At 36.6% G+C, this 23891-nt stretch overlaps 1 protein-coding gene across 1 annotated transcript in view; it reads left to right on the forward strand.

Annotated features, from left to right (window-relative positions):
- Positions 1–23891, forward strand: part of VPS13B (vacuolar protein sorting 13 homolog B) — an 829147-nt gene that overhangs the window by 582860 nt on the left and 222396 nt on the right. Inside the window, exon 34 of the mRNA XM_037730112.1 lies at positions 21818–22505. Coding sequence (XP_037586040.1) covers positions 21818–22505 — 688 coding nt within the window. The remainder of the gene's footprint in view (positions 1–21817; positions 22506–23891) is intronic.

Here is a 23891-nt window from a genome sequence, read left to right on the forward strand (position 1 = left end):
TGGCGGGTTGCCTTGGCAACGGCGGGCTGCCTCAGTAATGGCGGACGCTCCTCCCCCACAGAGCTGGACTGTCCTGGGTTCAGCTGCGCTTGCTGTGAAACTCTCAATCCAGAGTTTCTGGTTGCTGTTCTTTTGTGGGGGTGGGGCCAGCCGAGCCTGATCGCCTGGCTCCCTGCCTCAGAGCGTTTTTTAAGTTGGTGTTCCAGTCACCTGTTGAAGAGGCGCCGGGGTCTGTTTGTTTTCCCCTGCGGCCACTCACTGCGCTGGCTTAAACAGCGGCACTGAGGTTTGTGGCGCTTTTTTTTTTTTTTTTCCCTGAAATCTACTGTCCTGGTTCCCAGCTGAGTCCCCTTTTTAAACAGACGAATGGGCGACTTCCCGTGGCCCCAATCGCCAGCCAAAAGGGCACCCGGACCGATGTATTTTGTACGGAGAACCGCTGCTCCGGGGCGCTGACAAAGCAGCTGTGCCAGCCGGCACAGCCGCACTGGCCGAAACAGCTGTGCTGGTGACCTGTGGAGTTCCTCCACCTGGAATTCCCTAGTCTGTGGGCAATAAAAATGCGGCATCCACTCACCCTCTGCGCTTTCACTGGGAGCTGCAATCTTGAGCTGTTCCTAAACGGCCATCTTGGATCGAGACTCCCTGATTAATAGTTCATTATCTTTCTTCCACTAGAATGCAAGCTCTGTGAAAACAGTGAGTATGCATTGCTCGTGCTCTGTCCCTAGGTCCTAGAATGAGGTCACACAATTTTAACTCAGAATATTTGTTCAACAAAAGACTCTACCTTACTAGAAGCAAACCTTACACTGCTGCCAATGTTTAGGACCCAGCAATTTTTACTCATTCATTCCCCTGCCTCCCTTTCTGCCTTCTTTTTTTTTAAACAGAGTCTCACTGTCACCCAGGAGGCTGGAGTGCAGTGGCATGATCTCAGCTCACTGGAACCTCTGCCTCCCGGGTTCAAGTGATTCTTCTGTCACAGCCTCCCAAGTAGCTGGGACTACAGGTGCTCTCCACCACGCCCAGCTAATTTTTTTGTATTTTTGACATGTTGGTCAGGCTGGTCTTGAACATTCATTCTTTTTTGTAAGATGGTAGTATATATCAATGAATGAATGAGCAAAAACAATTAAGTCACATGCAAAATTTTTCAAGGCTAGAGACAATATTAGTAGCTGCTAACATTGGTATAGCACTTTACAATATCCATGACATTTGTCACTTACATCATTTAATGTAATCTCACACCATCCCTGTAAAGTAGGTATTTTCTCCAATTTATATTGTCAGTAAAACCCGAAGAAGTTAGGGTCCCATAACAGGGAAGTGGAAGAGCCAAGGTTTGGCCTCCAGCTCTTCTGACACTGATTACAGAGCTATTTTATTCTTGAATCTAGGGGACAAGAAGTTGTAGGCATATTTATTTTTGGTAAGTGGAAGGCAAGTTGGAACTTTCCTTAATACTTAATTAGTGGACTAGAATTTCCAACTACCCCAGTGAGAGAAGTAGTATCCTGTTATGGATACAGGTATTTTATGTGAGATACGCAACATGATTTTAGATTGAATGCCTAAAAAACAAAAGAGCAAAGATTCATTTTTAATCTACATATAATTTTATGATAAGGAGAATTAACTGAAATTGTAGTGTAAGGATTATGGCATTTCACCATATGAGGTTAGCATGTTCAGAATGGAGCTTCTGATCTTTCCCTTTCTCCAAACCTGCTGCATCCATAGTCTTTCTCACATCAGTCATTGGCAACAACACTTTTCCAGTTCCTGAGGCCAAATATGAGTTTATACTCACCTCCCGTTTCTTTCTTAGACATTGTATCTAATCTGTCAGGAGATCTTCTTGGCTCTAACTTCAAAATACATCCAGAATTTGACTTCTTATCACTACCTTCACTGTTTGTCTCTGGTCCAAGCTACCACCATCTCTCCCCTAGATTACTAAGGTTGCCTCATAATTCATCTCCTTTTTGTACTCTATTCTCAACACAGGATCCCACAGTGATCCTTTTAAAACGTAAGTCAAGTGATTCTGTTGTCCCCTCAAAAGCTTTCTTCAGGGAGTCTTGCTTCTCTTAGAGAAAAGCCAGTCTTGACAGTGATGACCTTCAAGGCCCTATGAGATCCAGCCCCTCCGTCATTCTCTAACCCCCCCCCCCACTGTAGTCTCCATCACACTGAACTTCTTGCTGTTCCTTGAGCATGTCTTTTGTGATTCCTGCCACCAGACCTTTGCAAAGGCGCTTTCCCAGCAGCCTGAGTCTTTACTCAGTGTCTCCTTCATAATGAGGCCTACCATGACTTTCCTATTTAAAATCGCAACCTTCCCTTAGAACCCTACCCGATTTCCTTTACTCTGCTCTTGTCTTTCTCGTACCATGTATGATCTACATATTATTTACTTAGTTATTATATTTGTGACATTTCCCTACCCTCTCATAATATAGGCTCCTCAAGGAGAGTTTTCTGTTGTTGTTTATTTTTACTGATCTATCCGCAATGCCTTAAATTACTGGGCACTTAGTAGGAGCTCACTACTAATTTGTTAAATAAGTAAATGATGGATATAATTAATGAACACATCTAAGCAAAGAAGTTACAGTTTTATTGAGGAGATAATATTTTACTGGTTCTGGCAGCAATTGACCGATACAAAGCCCTATGTGGTAAAACTACAGATAGAGGTGGTAGGAGTGGGAGATAATTGCAGCCACAGGAAAGGGTGTATTCAGTCACTTCTTGGCCTTCTGGCTGAGATCAAGTGTAGAAAAAAAATGAGTTTCACTGGCTGTAGTACGTTAGTTTGCCTACATTGCTTATATACATTCCCTCAGCTTTTTGAAAATCAGATACTTTCCACATGCAGAGATAATGGTACTCATTTATCATTATCAGGACATGCACTTGTTCTTTTGCAATAGTAATTTGAAAGGGACTCACATTTGCAAGGTTGTTAGAGTTAGAGGTGAAGGCTATGTCCATGAAAGTTAATTTTTTTTTTCCTGTGTGAACCCAATTTAACTGACCCAACAGCAAATGAACTAAATTGCCTATACAGAGATTGGAAAATGATGGGTTATATATGTCAATTGGTGACCAGTACAGGTTAGATTTTTCTAATGCTCTGGCCAGCCCAGTTCTTCTGGTTTAAAGTACCATTTTTTTCTTTTAATGGAGTAAGAACATTTTCCCGTATAAAATAGTTGATTCCTTGGAATGGAAACAGCAGTAGATCTTTGTAACTTAGGTAGGTTTTAGCACTGGATTGTTTAGTTTGTAAAAATATTTGATTTAGACTGAGCTTGTGGCCTGATGATGTTTAGAAGAGTGCCAAAGTGTAACTCATAGAAGATGCCAGTAAAAACCATAGTTGGAAGAGGTGAATAATGGTTGCGTCATTTTCCTGGTAGGTGTAACCAGGGCTAAAAATCCATCGCTGCTATTTGTAAAATGTGTTTCTAAGGATAAGGTCAGCTGCTATTCTGTGAACTACATTATGAAAATGAAATATATGCCATTGCCTTGAGTCACTGTCCCACTGTCTTTACAGTGTTCAGGAAGCTTTATTTCATCATTGTGTTTTATTGCAGTATCATTTCTTCCCACTTTTAATGAACATTTTTGTTCCAGTGAAAACCTTCAACATACCAGGTTTTTCATTGTGTTTTAACTTTGATGTCAAGCAAATTCGTGTTGACCAACAAGTTCTTGAAAGTGTTTTAAAACTTCAGTTCCTAAAATATACTCTTTTAAATAAAGTCAAAAGACCAGTATGGCATGAAAAAAAATAAGCACATTTGATCAAAATAAAATGAAGTTTTTGAATAACATGCAGTAATCAGGTCAACACAACAGATCGGATTTCTAGATTAATAAAGTATGTGTAAAAGACTTTAGGATTAGAACAAAGTATCTTAAAATATGTTTAATTCTCCTTGATTAGTGAAGAGTACTTCTAGAAATATTGGGTATACAATTCCCTGATGCCTGCTGTGAGTGAAGTACACTCCAATAACTGATAACATATATATGATTGTTTGCAGTATGCCTTCAGATATGTTAGGGTAAGAGGTGCTGAAGATAGATGGACTCATAGAACTATCTCCAGCTCCCTAGAGCATATGGGCATAGAGAAAACTGTGAAACCGAATGGAAAGTGAATTATTGGCATTTGATAGATTTGAGTACACCAATTCGGATGGGAAGCAAGTGGCAAAGGGTAGAGTATAATCCCTATTTTTTTTTTGAAGCACTTTTAACTGGACCCCCTCTTTCAAGGAAAAAGAAATACCTCTACCTTCAAAGGGATGGTGTTGTACTGGGGTATACCATCCACATGCAGGAAAAGTGTATGCAGAGGCACAGTTGGAGAATAGGATACAAGGCTCTAACCCCATGGGAAAGTTGTTAACAAGTGAAAACTAAATCTTTCACTTTTTGTTGATTAACGTGAGCATTCTCAAAAACCTCTTTCTTTCTCATGATTCTGACTGCAAGTGTCTCTTTGAACTGATATTTGTGTTGTCCTTATTTTGCATTTTTACTTTATTTGTACCTAGGCCAAAACTCAAGCCTGAGAACACACAAACAGAAAAGGCTGGGAGGAAGTTAGATGTAACATGCAGGAGGTCCACAGTTTTAGACCAGGGTTCCTGGTAGGATGACTATATATTTTATCATCTAAACAGGAAAATTTTGAGAATGAAATAAATTATTACAAAATAAGTCAAGACTATAATCATGAAATAGAACTGTTTCAGGCTATCCAAGGAGTATAGTCATTTATTAAATGGTGGGGTGGGTGGGAAACTGCTATTTACCTAACCTCAAACTCTTCACTTTCCAGAAGGCCTTTGTAAAATATCAAAGGGGGATAGAAAAGCAGTGGAGAAAATTTTTTTAAAAAATTTGGCCCTTCAAAAAGATCAGCAGCCTAACACTTTGGGAGGCTGAGGTGGGAGGATTACTTGAGTCCAGGAGTTGAAGACCAGCCTGGGTAACATAGTGAGAACCTGTTTCTTATATGTTAATAATAATAAAGAATAGGCCAGGCACAATGGCTCACGCCTGTAATCCCAACACTTTGGGAAGCTGAGATAGGAGGATTGCCTAAGTCCAAGAGTTCCAGACCAGCCTGGACAACATAACAAAACCCTTCCTCTACAAAAAATAAGCCAGGCATAGTGGCACACACCTATAGTCTAGTCCCAGCTACCTGGGAGGCTGAGGTGGGAGGATCACCTGAGCCCGGGAAGTCAAGGCTGCAGTGAGCTATGATCACACCACTGTACTCCAGCCTTGGCAATAAAATAAGTCCCTTAAAAAAAGAAAGATCAGCGACATTGACAACTCTTAGCTAGTCTGATTATGAAAAAAAAAAAAAGACTACATTACTGAAATCTGAAATAAAAGAGGTGACAGTAATATTGACTTTATAGAATAAACAAAATTAGAAGAAATCACATACTGTATACAAAAATTAATACAAAATGAATCAAGACCTAAATGTAAGAACTAAAATTATAAAACTCTTAGAAGAAAACATAGGAGTAATTTTTGTGATTTTAGATGAAATGAAAACATGTGTCCAACATGATAACTTTTACATGTGATAGCAACATTTATAATAGCTAAAAGGCAGAAGCAACCTGTATCCATCAACTACTAAATAGATAAATAAAAAGTGTAGTGCACCATGCAATAGAATATTATTTGACCATAAAAAAGGAATAAGGTACATGTTATAACATGGGTGAACCCTGTAAACATTGTGCAAAGGGAAAGAAGCTAGTCATTAAAGACTACATACTACATGGTTACATTTATTTGAATTGTCTACAATAAGCAAGACCGTAGAAACAAAAAGTAGATTTCTGGTTACCTCAGCCTCACAAGAAGTGGGGGGGGTGGAGTAGTAGGGGAAGTGCCTGCTAATGGATATGGGGTTTCTTTGGAGGGGGTGATAAAAATGCTCTAAAGTTGATTGTGGTGATGGTTGTATAACTCTAAATATACAAAAAAACCATTTATGTACTTTAAATAGTTGAATTATTATATGAATTATCTTAAAGCATATATTGAAAAATTATATCAAGGGTAACAAGTTCACAAGGATGCAGAGAAAAAGGAACTCATGCATTGTTGGTGGGAATGTAAATGTGTACAGCCATTATGGAAAAGAGTATGGAAGTTCCTTAAAAAATCTCAAAATAGAACTGTCATGTGATCCGTTTCTGAGTATATGCCCAAAGGAACCGAAATCAATATGCCAAAGAAATATGTGCACTCCCATGTTCATTGCTGCTTTATTCACAATAGCTAAGAGTCAGCCTAAGTGTTTATCAACAGATGAATGGATAAAAAAAATGTGGCATATGTCAAGAATGGAATAGTATTTAGCTTTAAAAAGAGAGGGAAATCCTGTCTTTTGCGACGACATGGATGAATCTGGAGGACATTATGCTAAGTGAAATAAGTCAGGCATGGAAAGACAAATACTGTAGGATCTCACATGTGAAATCTAAAAAAGTTGAACTCACGTAAGTAGAAAGTAGAATGATGATCACCAGAGGCTGCAGGGAGCGGGAGAAAGGAGGAGAGAGGGAATTGCTGATCAAAGAGTACAGACTTTCAGATAGACAAGAGGCATAAGTTTTGAGAATCTATTGGATAGCAGGGTAACTGTGGTCAATAATAATGTATTATATATTTCAAAATAAGAGACTAAATTTCAGAGATATCACCATTAAAAATAATGATAGGTACTCCAGCCTGGGCAACAGCCAGACTCTCTCTCAAAAAAAAAAAAAAAAAAAAAAAAAAAAAAAAAAAAAAAAAAAAAAAAAAAAAAAAAAAAGGTAAGCAAGAACAAGATGATAAAGATGAGGAATATGTTAATTAGCTTGATTTAATCATGCCACATTTTATTTTATTTTTATTTTTTGAAACTGAGTCTCACTCTGTCTCCCAAGCTAAAGTGCAGTGATACAACCTTGGCTCACTGCAGCCGCAGCCTCCCCCTCCCTAGTAGCTGGAATTACAGGTACATGCGGCTAATTTTTGTATTTTTAGTAGAGATGGGGTTTCACCATGTTGGCTGGAGTGGTATTTAACTCCTGACCTCAGGTAATCTGGCCACCTTGGCCTCCCAAAGTGCTGGGATATAGGCGTGAACCACTGTGCCTGGCCTAATTATGCCACATTTTATACAAATATCAAAACATCACACTGTACCCCATAGATGTATATAGTTATGATTTGTCAATCAAAAATAATACTAATTTAAAAATTACATCAAGGTGCAGTTGAAATGTAGCATGGGCTTTGTTGACCTCACATTACATGCACACACATGCATTATACAGTCATCCTGTGGCAACTTTACTTTTGTATGTTTTACAGATTGTACATCCCCTCTCTTGTACGCACCCCTCAACCATTGCTCCATTACCGCATAAGATGTTCTTTGAAGAAAGTGTACTGCGGCAGAAACGTAGTTTGAAAATCTCTGGAAACAATGAGATCCAGAACCTTTTCCAACTCTAACAAGTCATGATTCTGATGCATTGAATTGAGAATTTGAACTTGGCCTAGATTATTCCATTTTGACTCCGTGTCGACAAAAGAAAAGCTGTGAACAAAGTCAGTTTTTTCCCCCACATAGCTACACACAGGTGTGACTTAGTGGAAACTGTGGAACTCAGCCAGCTCTTTAGCTCCCTAGTGCAGTGCTCTATCTCCAAGCCCTACTTCCTCTTCTTGAATTCAATGATTTGCTAAAATAGAGACACCTGGTTCCAGCACCTTGCAAATGGATTTTTCCTTTCAGCATTTTAAAGTACATTCATATATTGATGAAGCGCTTTCTCTGGAAAGCCATCTGTCTGAAATCTGCAGCAAAAAATAAAAATAAAAAATTTCCCTAACTCGCTTATATATTCATAATGATATCTCTTGCTTCACTCCTCTACTGCCTTCTGTTCCCTCTCCCTTATTTTTCATTCAATTATGAAAAAAATTTTCATTTTTCATAATGGTATCTGTTGCTTCACTCCTCTACTTCATTTTTTTATGAATGAAAAAATAAGGGAAAGGGAACAGAAGGCAGGAGTACAGGAGTGTTTTGTAAAATGAATGAAAAAATAAGGGAGAGAGAACAGAAGGCAGGAGTAGAGGAGTGAGCATCTGCTATGTACCCAACACTGCATATGTAGCAGTGAACAAGATTAGTCCCTACAGTTATGGATGTTGCCATCTAGTAGCAAAACATATATGGACAACCATAACAACAAAAACTTTAAATATTTTTGAGTCATGGTTAAGAGCTATGAAAGAAATAAGGTTCTAAGAAAAACTATGTAGGATGTGATTTTAAAATGAACTAAGTTACATTGCCAGTGTTCAAATTCCAGCTGCACCGTATACTAGCTTTGCAATTTTTTTGTTTGTTTTTTTTTTAGTGAGCAGACAGGATCTTGCTTTGTCATCCAGGCTGGAGGGCAGTGTCATAATCATGGTTCACTGCAGCCTCAAACCCCTAAGCTGAAGCTGTCCTCCCACATCAGCCTCCCAAGTAGCTGGGATTACAAGCATGCACCTCCATCCTGCCTAATTTTTTTATTTTTTGTAGTGATGGGATCATCCTATGTTGTACAGGCTGATCTCAAACTTCTGGGCTCAAGAAGTCTTCCCATCTCAGCCTCCCAAACAGCTGGGATTATAGGAATGAGCCACTATCCCCAGGCTAGCTATATGATTTTGAGCAAGTTGCTTAACTTCTCTGGGCCTCAAGTTTTTTACCTAAAAATGGAGATAATAATAGAACCTTCTTTATTAGAGTTGTTCTGAGGATTAAATGAGTTGATGTATGCGGTCCACATAGAAAAGTTCCTGGCACATACTGTGCATCCAGTAAGTGTTATCTATATGTTGGCCTTGTTGCTTTATAGAATATCAGGGAATCAACTAATTAGGTTAGCATTGTTATCATCTCAATCACCATTATCATTGCCATCTACATATACTTAGCACATTTATGTGCATTGTGCCCAAGATTTTCAGGAGTGGATATAGCATGGTCCTGGTTAAGAAGCTTACAATACAGAGTGTAAGGATTAAAAGGAAATTACAGTAGAAGGTAATATATACTAAGTGCTAGGTAAGTGTTAGAGATAGTATGTCCTACAGGATTATAAGTAAGAGAGCAGTTATGGTGGGCTCATAAAGAAAAGGTTTCTCAGAGGAAAATGGACTCTTAAGAGGGATGGCATTCTAGGCTGGAAGAATAGCACAAATGAAAATTTGAACATAGGAAGGTGAATGTGAAGTTCCAGAATGGAGACTTTGAATAGAGGAGCGGTGAGGTCTGGATTAAAGAGGAGGCCCCAGAATACTGGTTAAAGTTATTCAGTAAACAGTAGTCTGCCTTGTCCAGATTCTGAGGTGGAGTAATCAAATAAGATTTCTCTCATTCACCTGAGGCCTACTACTTTATATATTGCCTTATTTCAGATTCCCGTAATTGTCATCTAGCTGATTGCTTTCTAACTGGTGTTGCTACCCACAGTCTCTAGTCCCCTACTGCCCTCTGCACATTTTTATCATATTAATTTTTCTCAAGCTCCTTTTGTCACTGACTTGCTTGGAAAGTTCGTAAAGTTCTCCATTGTGCAGAGGAGCGTTTCTCAAATATTAACATGCATAAAAATTACTGGGAGTTCGTTGTAAGTGCAGATCACTAAGTTCCACCTTCAGGTCAGATATTTCTGACACAGTGCCTGAGAATCTCTGTTTAAACAAGTGCCCTAAATGGTTCTGTCTTAGGTGCTCAAGAGGTACTGCTTTGAAGAAGACAGGCCTAAAACGAGGAGTGCAAGTTCCTTAACCTACCACCCAGAGTCTTGCTTTATCTTGCCTTTTCAATCACATCTTCCGTTGTTCTGATTAACACACCATTTGTTTGAGCCAAATGGGACATTTTCTTTTCCATACATTTACCTTTTCCTTAAACTTGTGCTCTTTGTTCATCTTTTGTGTCTTTTTTATGTGTTTCCCTCAACCTCATTGTCTCTACTGCCAATTCAACAAGTCCAAATCCTGGCTTCTTTCTATCCTGGTTTAGGTAGGTCCAGGAAGCATCTTTAGTAAATGAATACATCTCTAACCTAAAAGGTAGCCTCCTAATTGAACTCATCCTTTTATCTACTCCCCTACCCAGGAACCTAATGAGCACCTTGCAAATGATTTCCTTCATTTGTTCCTTCATTCATTCATTCATTCACTAAAGATTTATTGAGCACCTACTGTTTACCAATGCACTCTTCTAGGTGCTAGTGATAAAGTCGGGGGGAAAACACTCTTAAACTCTGTTTTGATGGACCTTACATTCTCATTGGGCAACTATTTATAAGTAAATATTGAAAGTGTTTTCAGAAGAGTAATCTGGCAGTGCTATATGAGATATGTTAGGTATGGGAAAGACCCATGAAATAAATTAACTAAGGAGCTCTTTCAAGTGGCCTTTATACACTGGGAAGGGCCAGTGAGAATAGAAAATAAAAAGGAAAGAGTAAGAGTAATTAGTGAAATGAAGGAATGACCAATAGTATTTGATGGGGGCCATAAAAGTATATTTAATATTTGAGCTTTTGAGAAGAAAAAAAAAAAGATGGAGAGGTGATATTTTTGGTAAAAGACATTTAAAATGTTATGATGTATTAGATACATGGTTTGTGATGTTGATAATGGGACATCCAAATGCTTAGTAGCAATTAGAAATACAGAAGCGTTAAGAGGCCAGATCTCTCTCCTTTTCCTCTTCTCTGATTTATCTCAAAAATATTCTGTCTTCCTTACTGTTCCAGGACCAAAATTTCTTCCCAAGAAATATTTTGTGTCTCATTCAGTTGGTTTTTCTGGGAATCATGGTATGACTGCGTGTCTTAGCCCCATTTCTCTGACTGCCAATGTTTATTTATAATGAGGAGGACTAGGTCCAACCCTAGAACACTGTCTTTAATCATGGCCTTCCTTAGAATGGTTCTCAGCTGATTAATGGTTTGGCTTGTGGGAGGAACTAGGAAGACAACATAACTGAACTAGAGATTTCTTTAAAATTGGGTACAGTCATGAGTGTTATGCCCCTATGGGAATATCACTGTGGTCATTTATGATTCCTAGCCAAACAGGCAAAGTTTGGAAAAGCAAATTGTAAAAGCTTTGGCATAACACATAGACAGGTTGGAAAGCTGTTAGTAATCATTTGGAAAATCATCTTTTTCCATTCTTGTAGTTGCTCTGACCGAAGGGAAAAAAAAAAAAAAAAAAAAAAAACTCAAATCATTCCTGACTCCTGTCTTTCTGTCATAACACTAAACATCCAATCTATCAACAAATCAACAAATGTGGGTATGTGGGGAGAGTATGTGTTTTATATATACATAAATGTATTTTATTGGCTGACTTCACCCTAGAATGTAAACTTCATGAAGGTAAAAGTTTTGTTTTTTCTATATCCCTAGCTAGTGCCTTAAATGTAGTAGATGCTCAGTAACAATTTGATGAATGAATGATGTGAAATTAAATTTTATTTCACATTTTGCTAATTAATTTTGACATTGGATCTGTCTTCAAGCAGCTGAGGAAATATTTTATCCTAATAAATTATTATCACTAAAGCCCAACAGCACAATATTATTTGATAATATTGTTAACCAAATGATGTTATCTTAATATAATAAAAAATAGAAACTTTATTTCTTAACTAGATAAATGTCAGAAAGTTTTAAAGTCTAAGAACACTCTTTAATGGTGCTAATTTGATAAAACCCTTGTGAATGTGGTCTTCTAAAATTTAGCCTTAAAAGGCATTCTGATAAGATCAGCTAGTAATCATATACAAGGTATGATTAAAATTTATTTTTAATTTATAGTTTTTAAAGAAAGTTTTCTTAGCAGTTTGCAGACCAGATTACTACTTTAATGTTTGAAAAGATGATGCTTGGTATTTGAGAGGAAGAATGCCTTCTTTCTAACTTTTAAACCTTATTCAAGCAGTTCCATATGACATGACTAAAAATATCCAAGCTTAAGCTGTAGATTAGATTACCTTCATTACATACAGAAAGTTGCTTTCTTAGAACAGCAAGAATGACTTGTGACATATCGGCATATTAAAATGTACTGGTACTGTGGGGCAGCTGACCAGAGATATTGTTAGGAATTTTTACCTGATTTAGAAAATATTTTGAATTTCCAAGGATTGAAGGAAGAGGTTATGATCAAAACATTTGTGTGGAAGGTCATTTTGGTGTAGTGATTATTTTTATGGAGTAGCAGAGAAGAAAAAAGTATTTGTAATGGAAAAGAAGAATTGGCTGCAGGGCATAAACAAATATTTCTAACATCTTAGCCATTGCATTTCATGTCTGTTGCATCGTTACTTTTTAAGGTATTGATAACATATGACCGAGAGAATCAATGTATGGCTTTAATTCAGTTTGAATATGATCTATATGAAGTAAAGGGTGGCTAATACAAGGTTGCAAATGGCATTCCGTTCTGTTGGGTCTTGATGGATTTCCATAAAATTAGTTGGGTAGTAGAGAATATTGAGATTTGGGTTTACTTTGAAAAGAATCTAGCATTAATTGCATCAGATTTTTTAATTAAATAGAATAAGTAATAATGAAAATCAGGTCTAATCTTTCTATCTGGCAAGGAAAACCAGCTACTAGATAAAGTTAATTAAGGATATGCTTGGACATTTTCATCACTTTTCAACCTGTACTAAATATAGGGAGTAAATTAGTTTTAAAAGCATGCCTTTTTATTGCTTTATTTTCATAAATCCTACATAATTTCTTTAAAGGGATATATGTGATTTCGGGGATAAAGCAATCAAATAAGGATTTATATGTATTTTATCAATATAAAAGTCTTCAAGTTCAACTATAGTTTTCTTATCAAAAAATTACATTCATAGTTGTAAGGCAGAGGCCCACTGGAATAGTTAATGAGCACAGTCTCCTTCTGTATTGCTGCAGAAACTAAATGCAAACTTTTTTGTGACTTATGTATAGGCTTGGTAAACTTTCATCTGCTTCAGGGTCAGGGCTGATTCAATCTTAAAGCAAGTTTATGAGAGTGGCTGATGTGATACAGTTGTTTCTGGTAAAATCAGACTAGCTCCAAGGAGCCAATCTAAGTCAGTCTCTGAGTCAAATTCTATGAGAAACAGACTCCAACTCAGACACAATTGTAAACCCTCATATAATGAGGACTTGCAGCTGATTTAATCCTATTGAAAATCTTTAAGCAGCCATGGGACAAAATGGTTTCCACATTGACATCAGTGGAATGAACCTTGGATTTCATCAGTCTAAAGAGTAGTTACCTTGTACACACAGTAGCCACTTTGTAAGAAGTAACATCATGGCCATTTCAAAGCAGGTTGTTGTTTCTTATGTAGGGGCATCTGTTTTGATTAAGGTCTAAGTTGCTGGAATGTGTCAGGTGATTGTGTGTGTGTGTGTGTTTTTTTTAACTGAATTCATTACAAAAAGCAAACAAGTCAAACTTAAACTGGGAACCTAGTATAAATCAATTAGATCCAGTCTCCTTGAACTAAAATGACCAACCTATTCCTATTCACAATATATGTGAACAACGTAGAGAAAGAAAGGAACAGGAGGAGAAGTGTTTCTGAGTTAAACTGTATACCAAGTTTTGCCTGGAACTAATTTTCTTTTTTTCATGAACTTAGAAGCCCCTGAAAATAAGCTTATGCTCTGAAATCATATATGTATAAAGGGACAAACAGACACAAAAGTCTAAAGGTCAACACTGCAGATAAAATCTCAATAGGTAGGATTTGAACTTACCTATGTGCCCAAGTGGGTAGATTGATATGTGTACTTTTTTTTTCAGTTTATCATATTGAAATAGGCACTGATAATGATCTAGGTATTATAGTCAGTTTAGCACTAGTCTTAGTTCCTTTTCATAATTTACAACTTAAATTAGAACAATAGACCAAACACAGACTGCAGTAAAACACAACCTTGACTGAACTATCTGCAGGCTGCTTTTATTGCAGTTAGCACTTAGCAGGCAGTAGTGGCCTCATACTATTACTTCAAAGAGCCGGAAAAGTAACTTCATGAAAGGGAAAACTTGAAACTATAGTACTCTAGCATTCTGTCTGCTAAGCGGTGATGGGTATCATTAGTTCTGTTCTTTTGCATAATTACTAGGATTGTGAAAACCTTTTTTGCCATTCAACTGGGAACAATTGTATTATTTGGGATCTTGTATACCATTTAGTTTTAGAGAAATAAAAGATAAAAAGCCCTTGTTTTCTAGCACTGGATATCTGTAGTAAGCTAGTGCATATGGTGCTTGTTCAAGTTTGGTTTTTTCATTAAAAATAACATTAATTGGTGACACTGAAGGAGACATTTCATATTGAAGTCAATTTTTTGAGGTATATTTGTTTAATGTGCTTGCTAAGATAAATTTCATCTAGCACATCACTGAGGTGAGATGGTAATTCGTTAATAAAATGATAAAGGTTTATGAACTGTAATACTGACATCATTGAAATTTTGAGACTTAAAAATATATTCTTATTGTTTTCTAGATTAAATTAATACAATTTGCTATTTATATGAAGCTTCCAATGTAGATTATCTCTGTGTTAAAAGCATGTGACAGCCTCTCCCAACCACCCCACACTACCTCATCCCACAAACTTCTAAAAAAAATAGAACTAGATGTTTGCAAATGTTTACACAATGAGGCTCGTAACTTTTTCAAGTTTGTAAGAATTTTTCTTTGTAATTTCAGTATGTGAAACCATTAAAATACCATAATTTTTTTTTTTTTTTGCTGTATTTCTTAGATAAGATGTTAGCTTCTTTGAAAATACTACTACATTATAGCAAGGGCAGTAGAATTAGGATAAAGATCATGGTTATACATAGATGTGATTGTCACTTTCATTCTGTGGTTTTACATGTGACTTCATAATTTATAAGATATCAAAAATGATCTCATAATTGGCGAAAGATATTTTGATCAAGGAAAAAGTATGACTGTTGGAAATATTATTTCAGCTTTGGTGTTATACAACCATAATTATGATAGGAAGTTAGAAAAAATGTGGATATGCATATGTTTGGTATACAATAAGTTTTCTTACAAAGACAAAGCGATTAAAAGACATAATTTGAATTAAAATCCTGGAACAGATGTTGAATCTCCTTTTCTTGTCAGCCATCAGAACAAAAATTGTATTTGTTCTGGTCCTTGTTAATTCTCAAAAGGTTGGTTTCCACAGCTTTTTCTTTAAAATTTTAAACATCCATTTCTTTGCAGCATTTTTATTAATGAGCTGACTTTTGAGTATGTTCATAAAAATGTTGAAATGACTGAACCAAGAAGTTTCAATCAAGTGTATGTTTCCCCACTCCAAAATGCTACTGAAGAAAATTTAATTAATTTAACCTGAAATTATTTTAATGCATTCCTTGGTATTGTCCCATTATTCAAATGTGGTTTTATTTACTACCCCTGAGACACTGTGGCTCTTAACCAGACTATAGTGTCAGCTAGTAAACTTACCTATCTTAATACATTGAAAAGAAGAATTAGCTACAGTTCCTTAGCTACTAGTACAGCTTTCAACACCTTCTCCATGGTGGCTAGTATCTGTGCCATAATATACAGCTGTGAAAGAATGGGAAAATGCGCTGAAATGATCTAAGAAGTAAACTATCAACTTGACATGTTTTCCTAGCTATTGAAAACTGTCTCATATTGAAACCCATTGATAGTGAAACTGTAGAATTCCTCTGATTTAAGTACCATCTGGTTGTGCTCAAGGCTTTAAAGCCGTTATCTCTGCATAAAATTTCAGAGTCCTGTACTTTTTTTCACCAAACTATCCATTTTTAAGCCACAAATATTTTTCCAGCTCTTTCAGATTTTATCTAAAAGTATATTTTAACAGCATTTAAATAGTTCTTAAACAATAACAATTTATCTTGATAGATGGCATGCTATATTTTTTCATTTTATTTTAATTAGCCATTGTGGAACTAAATTCCCTTTTGTTTTAGTCTTTTAAATATTGTTTAATTATCATTATCATGCCAGATATCTTAAAGGTTATTTTACCAATACAGTTCCATTTAACATAACCCATATGGAATCAATAGCCGAGTTTCCTAAAGTGAATGCTTGGAAAATCTTACATTCATATGTTAAGAGTACACATCCTTTCCTCATTAGTTGGAAAGTACAGGGATTTTGGCACAGGTTCTGTGTGGAAGCATTGTGCAGCTTTTATATGGATTTTGTTTTTAGCCTTTGATGACACTGTTTAGAATAGGAAGTATCTAATAAGTAAAGCATTTTGTCTCAAGTGCTGCCAGTGTGTTTAATATATGCCTGGAGGTCTGAAACATTATCTTCTTCACTGCAGTAATATGCATTTAATTCTCTGAAAGCAGAAGGTCGAACTTTTGAAAGGGACACAAAGTACATTTTCAAACAGAATAATTCAAAACATATGGAACAGAGGACCGGAGTAATGTACAGTTGGTTTTTATGGTTTAATCATGATCATGTTAATGCACACCAGTAGCTAATTAAAGAAAACTTTTATTGTTCATCTTAAATAAGTTAGGTAAAGAGTGAGAGAGCTGATGTAACAGCACTGCCCAGAGATACACGTTTCTGCTGCACCAACAGCAGCAGATACTGCTGTTTTTGACAACTTAAATTATTAGTCCCCTTGGACAATAATAAGGCAAATGTTACTTTCAGAATTACTACGCTGTGAACTCTTTCTTTTCCACAAAGGAATGGTAAATTGATGCCCAAGTTTAGGGCCCAGGACATATAATTAATTATAAAACTTTTCTCAATAGTGGGCCAGATACTCTTCAACGTAATAAATCTGAAGTAGACTGGTGACAAACCAGGGGTTTTAAAATATGTCTCAAAATCATCAGCTTGTTTATTTCAGTGCTACCGATAGTTTAGAGGCTTAGAAAATGGAGGAAATCTTGGCTTTTAACCCAGTTTTAGGAATTTAGTTTTCTAGTACTGGGTAAGTTGTACTTTTCCTTTTCCTTCCAATGAAAGTCGGAGTCTTTCATCTCTAGGTCATTGGTTCAAATTCCATTCTGCTCAGTAGTGATTAGAATTAGTTACCATCTGACTTCTGTTCAGTAACCTTTGTGACCTGAGCTGATAGCTGCCATCCTGCGACTGCCAGTTATTTATATCTCAAGATCATACCACTTGACATTTGCTGGAGGCTAATGTGGCAATCTTAGCACATAATTTAGGCTGGGTGCTAAATTTCTTTACCTTTGTCTACAGGTGGTTTGTTGTTTTATGTTAATACTTATGGGAGTACTTAATCCATTTTAAAGAGGGAGAGAATAGATTTAAAGTACAAACTTGTAAATCAGAAGTAAAAAAATTTTCTATGCATAGAAATTATAGTTTGATGTAGTTGATTGTGGTTGACCTTCCTGATTGGGAGAATGAAAATAGCTTATAAAGCTTGAGTTCTTGATTGGAGTTTGCCATACTCAACCTAAAGGATTTTTCATTTACAGTGTATTTAAATATTTAGTTTGTAAAGCCTCAAAATGTGCTTGATTTCACATTTGACTACTTAAGTATTTGATTTCATTACTTTTCACATGTTATTTGAGAATTCCTAGTTGGTAATAGATTTGGAGGTATATTTGAAATTTTCATATAACTAAAACTAGTATTTTCATAACAATTATTTTTATGTTTATCTTACTGTATTTTTAAATATGTTCATATATTTATTCAGTCAGCACACAATTATTCAGCTTTGTTATATGATAAGCAGTATAGTATGTTCTAGGAATACTAACATGATACTTCCTCTTACCCAAAACCTGATAGCTGTCAGACCTTGGACCTATTGATCAATCTCTATAAACCTCAATTTTCTCAGCTGTAAAATGGGAATGATAGTACTCCTCCTCAAAGGATTATAACGATTAGTAAAAAAAAAATGTAATATGATAATGTCTGGCAAATAATAAACATACTCTGTTATTTTATTTTTTCTTCAATTGTTCACAATCTCTGAGACAGAATATAATATGAAAAGTGCTATAATATCAGTTTGTTATAAAAGTATAGAAGTGGGAAAGGCTAGCACCACCTGGAAGGGTTGCTGAAGTCTTCACAAAGAAGGTGAATTTTTTAACTTACCCTTTTTAGAGTGCCTACTGTGTTTGTTCAGTATGCTAATTAATTTTTTATGCTGCAGCAACCCTATGAGTTAGGTATTAATGTCCCAATGTGAGGACAAAGACGGCAGAGATAGAGATGATTCTTTGAAGTATGATCAGCCCACAGGGTAGAGTATGCAGATCAGGAAAACACTATGAATATGTTTGGGAAAGACCTTAAAGAGTACAGTATTGAGAATTCTCGGTCTACATTTATTTGTATTTTAACAATCATGTAACTCTAGTCTGCTGGGCAATTTTTTCATTTAGTGTTATATCAAAAACAAACATGTCAAACATTCACGGATTCTCTTCAGTGTGCTAGGCATTGCCCTGCTGTTTAGTGATATAGAAGCAGAATTGTGTTCTCCACTACCTCTAACAGTTCTTCACCTGGTAAAAGAGGCAGACACATAACAGCTGTGCCTTACTGGGTATTTACTGTAAGGCAGGAACTGTGCTAACCTCTTTAGGCACGTTAGTTGATTCAGTCATCATAGTAACTCTCTGAGGTAGAAATTATCCTCATTTTACAAATGAGATTTTATAGCCTTAGAAAGATTTGTAATTTGTTCAGTCATGTAATTAGAGAGTGTTGGACTTGATCCCACATCTGTGTGACTCCAAAGCCTATATATTGTCTTAATGCTGTCTGATACTGTCACCACAAAACCTTTTAGTAAAATATATAATGGAAGTCTAAGTGAACTACTAAGATCGCCAAGAAGGAAGAGTGAGAGAACAGTTCTCAGACAAATGTCATTTATCTTGATGTATAACTAAGTGTTCGTCAGCTACAGCAGGCTCAGAGGAGTACTCCAGGAAGGGAAAGAGCACAGTATAGACTGCAAGGTTTGAAAGAATATGGTGTCTTCAAAGGACAGGAACAAGTCCTTTTTGTTTCAAATAGCAAATGCTAGATTTCTTTAACAATGTGGCTTTCTCAACTCTATAAACACCACTTAACAAGAAATATTCTTAAAAGAATTTTAATGATGGTTACCTCACTTTCTTGAATTGTTTATCAGTTATTTAACATTTTCTCAATAAGCCCCAGATAAGCAGTATAATAATTTGTAGCATGTGGCAAAATTATATATACATATACATATTTCTTTACCAATCAAGGAAGAGTTTTAAAAATAAAAAGCAGGTTTGGGAGGCTGAGGCAGGAGGATTGTTTGAGCCTAGGAGTTTGAGACCAGCTTGGGCAACACTATGAGACCTCATTTCTATAAAAAATTTAAAAATAAGCCAGGTATGGCAGTGCATGCCTTTGGTCCTAGCTCCCCAGGAGGCTGAAGCAGGAGTTGTAGGAGCCACCGCCAAGGAGTTGTAGGCTGCAGTGAGCTATGATCACACCACTACACTCCAACCTGGGCAACAGAATAAGACTCTCTCTTTAAAAATAGTAGTAGTAGTAGAAAAGTAGTAGTAGTAGTAATAAGCAATACCCAGTTACTCAGTTCTTAGGGAGACATTTTTTATCACTGATAGTAAGTTACATTACTATTAGTGACAAAAAATGTCTCCCTAAGTACTGAGCAGCCTTTTTGGATAGGTGTTTGACAATATTCAGTAACTTTAAGCTTTTCCATACCATTTGCCTAAGAATTCCACTTCTCTTTTTTATTGCTTTAATTTTTTGTTTTTGTTTTTGAAATAGGATCTCACTCTGTCACCCAGGCTGGAGTACAGTGGCATGATCTTGGTTTGCTGCAACCTCCACCTCTCAGGCTCAAGCCATCGACTTCCCAAGTAGCTGGGACCACAGGTGCACACCACCAGGTCCAGCTAATTGTTCATATTTTTTTGTAGAGACAGGGCTTTGTCATATTGCTCAGGCCAGTCTTAAACCCCTGGACTCAAGCAATCTTCCCACCTCAGCTTCCCAAAGTGCGGGAATTACAGGTGTGAGTCACTGCATCTTGCCTAATAATTTCACTTCTAGGAGCTGTCTGTCCTAAGAAAATATTACTAGGTGTTTGTTGGCACTAATTGAAAACTTGAATATCCAGTTACATGGGAATGGTAGAACAAATTGTTCCTAACACTAAATGAAATATTTTGCAGCTTTAAAAAATTATATTTATGGGCCAGGCGTGGTGGCTCACACCTGTAATCCCAGTGCTTTGGGAGGCCAAGGATGGCAGGTTACGAAGTCAGGAATTCAAGACCAGACTGGCCAACATGGTGAAACCCACCTCTACTAAAAAATAAAAAAATTAGCTGGGCATGGTGGCTCATTCCTGTAATCTCAGCTACTTGAGAGGCTGAGGTAGGAGAACTGCTTGAACTGGGACCCAGGTGGTGGAGGTTGCAGTGAGCCGAGATTGCACCACTGCACTCCAGCCTGGGCTACAGAGCAAGACTCATCTCAAAAAAAAAAAAAAAAAAAAAAAAAAAAAAAAAAAAAAAAAAAAAAAAAATCATATTTATGAAGATTACATTAGCATGTCAAAATTTAAGTTTTCAATTTGTCCCTATGGTATCACCACCACAAAGGGATACAGGTGAACCTGTGCATAAGTAGGAAAAAAAGACTGAGAGGAAGAGCCATGAAATATTACTAACGGTTATGTTTGGTGATAAGATGGGTGGGGTAGATTTTTTTATTCTTATGGATTTTCTTATGGTTACCTTAATAATTCTGTTGAAAAAGCAAGTAAAATATCTAGGCACAGAATAGCAAGTTGCAGACTGATGGTTAGGCAGTCCAAGAAAGAGGAGCTGATACTCTTGGAGCCAAATGATTATAACTGCTGCTGCCACCAAGTTTCTCCTTGTTCTCTGCATAGGGAGTCATTGCTGAAAATTTTTGAGAACCAGTAACCTTTATTGCACAAAGGAAAAATCGACCCTCAAGGATTTTAGTTAGTTAATTACTGACTTGATTTTACTTTATCTCTTAAATTTGTCCTGGTTTTAAGGCCTATCGTAGTAGGAGAAAAATAAACATGTTTTGAAATGGCATGTGTTTATTTTAGTGTACTTTTCTTGGTCCTTCCTAATTTAGGACTACTGATTTTTTCCCTTTCTTACTGTCCAAAAACCTATAAATCAGTTTTATAAGAAAGGTAAGGAACATAATATAAACTACCCCTATGTAAAATATATTTTCAACCACCAGTAATCATGATTTGGAGACAGTTTATTGTATTGCTTGGGAAATCACTATAAAAATCTGTATTAAAATAATTCCTTAAAGAGACGCTTTAAAAATATATGCTTCTGTATTAATACAAAGAAAGAAGATATGACTCTCAAAAATGTGTTTTAATGATGGAAATGAACATTAGATGCTCTTCCTCAAGTATTTTCTTGGCATTGTAAGGTGATTTTGGGGGTCTGATGTAGGAAGTGGGCACCTATTCTGTTTTTCTGATTACTGTTTTAAGTTATTCTAGACTCGTTTTCAAAATTTCCTTTTTGACAACATGTTTATATAACATTGTTTATGTAACACTTGGCATATAACTCATTTTAAATATTTTATTTTTTTCTTACAGATCTCTAAACAAGAACAGAAAAAAGTGGATACATTTGATGGAGGCATGGCTGAAACCTCATCTCGGTACAGTGGTGCTCAGGATAGTGGAATTGGCAGTGACAGCGTTAAAATCAGAATAGTGCAAATAGAGCAGCAGAGTGGTGCCAGTCAGCATCGTATTGCCCGTCCCTCACGCCAGTCATCAATTGTGAAAAATCTAAATTTTATTCCCTTTGACATATTTATTACTGCAAGTAGAATCTCACTAATGACCTATTCCTGTATGGCCTTATCCAAATCGAAATCACAAGAACAGAAGGATAATGAAAAAACAGGCAAGAGTTCATTAAATATCCCAGAAGTTGATTCAGATGTTGCTAAGCCCAACCAGGCATGTATTTCCACAGTGACAGCAGAAGATCTCTTAAGCAGCAGCATTTCTTTTCCTTCGGGGAAAAAAATTGGGGTCCTCTCTCTTGAAAGTCTTCATGCATCCACAAGGTCATCTGCTAGACAAGCACTTGGTATAACTATTGTTCGGCAGCCTGGTCGAAGAGGAACTGGTGACTTACAGCTAGAACCTTTTCTGTACTTTATTGTGTCCCAGCCTTCCCTGCTTCTGAGTTGTCACCACAGAAAGCAACGAGTGGAAGTATCCATTTTTGATGCTGTGCTTAAAGGGGTGGCCTCTGATTACAAATGTACAGGTAAGAACCTTCAAACTTACTGGAGTGCTAATAATTACTATCTAATAAGTTTTATTCCCATAGTTTCAAGATTGATTAAACAGAAACAGCTGACAGACAAGACTTCATTTCTCTACAGAATATGTACAGTTCATGTTCCACAGCTGAATCCTGTTTAAGTAAATGTTTGAAATGTATTGAAGTTTAGCCTTACTATTCTGTGCCCTCTGAATATTCATTTATTTTTCCAGGAACTGAATGAAACAGGGACTCTTTTTTGACTTATAGCGATACTTAACAATTTCCAGTGTTTGGAAAGCATAGCTTATTTTCATATTAATGGCCCACAGGTATACTTTCCATGTTAATGCTTCTATTCAGATTAAAAAAGAAAAGCCTTAGAAGATGAAGTTTGTTTTGGCATCCTTTTGATGTAATCAAGTTGATGCAACAGCATCATATTAAATGTAATTGAGAAGGTTTATTAATAAAGATTAAAGATTTTCATACATCTACAGAAAATATATTAATGATGTTGGCTAATTTGCTCTTGCTGCCCAACCCATTCCTTCCTTATTCTAATTATAATAATTATATGAAACTTCCGAAGCTTATTGCCTGTTGAGACTAGGAAAGTGAGCAGCGTTCAGATTTAAGACATACAAGCTGTTAAGTAACAAGTGCCAGTGAAGTCGATCAAGGTGTCATTATGTTTTTCCTGAGTCAGTGTGGATTTGGAGATTTGGTGGAAAAGACTGGAGAGGATCTTTTGTAGATGGCAGCTGTGGGAATCAGGATTTAGCCTGAGGAAGTAGGATCAAAGGAGCTCTAGGCTGTTGCCAGGGTTTAGTCAAGTCCCCTGCTTTAAGAAAGGAGTAACTAGTCAGTTGCTGAGGAATAACCTAGGATTACCCCTGGGCTGCTTACTGGCCCTCTGTCCTGTATAGATCATACTGGTCAAAAGAGCTGCTTGTTAGACTCAGGAACTTTGCAAAAACAGTTGTTAAACAACTAGTAGCTTAAATTGGCCATTGTGAAAGTATTTATGCGACAGATGCTTGAAAACTCAATCATATCTGCTCTCCTACTCCAAGAGCCATTTGTTAAACCTTACCAGCAACTACTGCCTCTCTTTCTCAAACGTGATCTTATTTACTGGGTGCCTGTGATATAATAGGTACTTCAGGGGCACTGAAAATGGGGGAGATACTCATATAGTGGAACACATTATGTGATTCAAGATCTCATGCCTATGTAGCTTGCAAGTCTGCCTGGCATTAGCCAAAACTTAAATGCAGGATTGGGAGATGAATTCTTAATTCTCAGCCATTCATTAAGTTCACTCAGCTGCAGTCACTTTATAGGTGGGTGGCCCCTAATAAAAAATATTGGGAGAGGCAGAGAAAA

This window comes from Cebus imitator, unplaced genomic scaffold (genome assembly GCF_001604975.1).
Source record: "Cebus imitator isolate Cc_AM_T3 unplaced genomic scaffold, Cebus_imitator-1.0 Scaffold331, whole genome shotgun sequence".
In the NCBI taxonomy this organism is placed as follows: Eukaryota; Metazoa; Chordata; class Mammalia; order Primates; family Cebidae; genus Cebus; species Cebus imitator.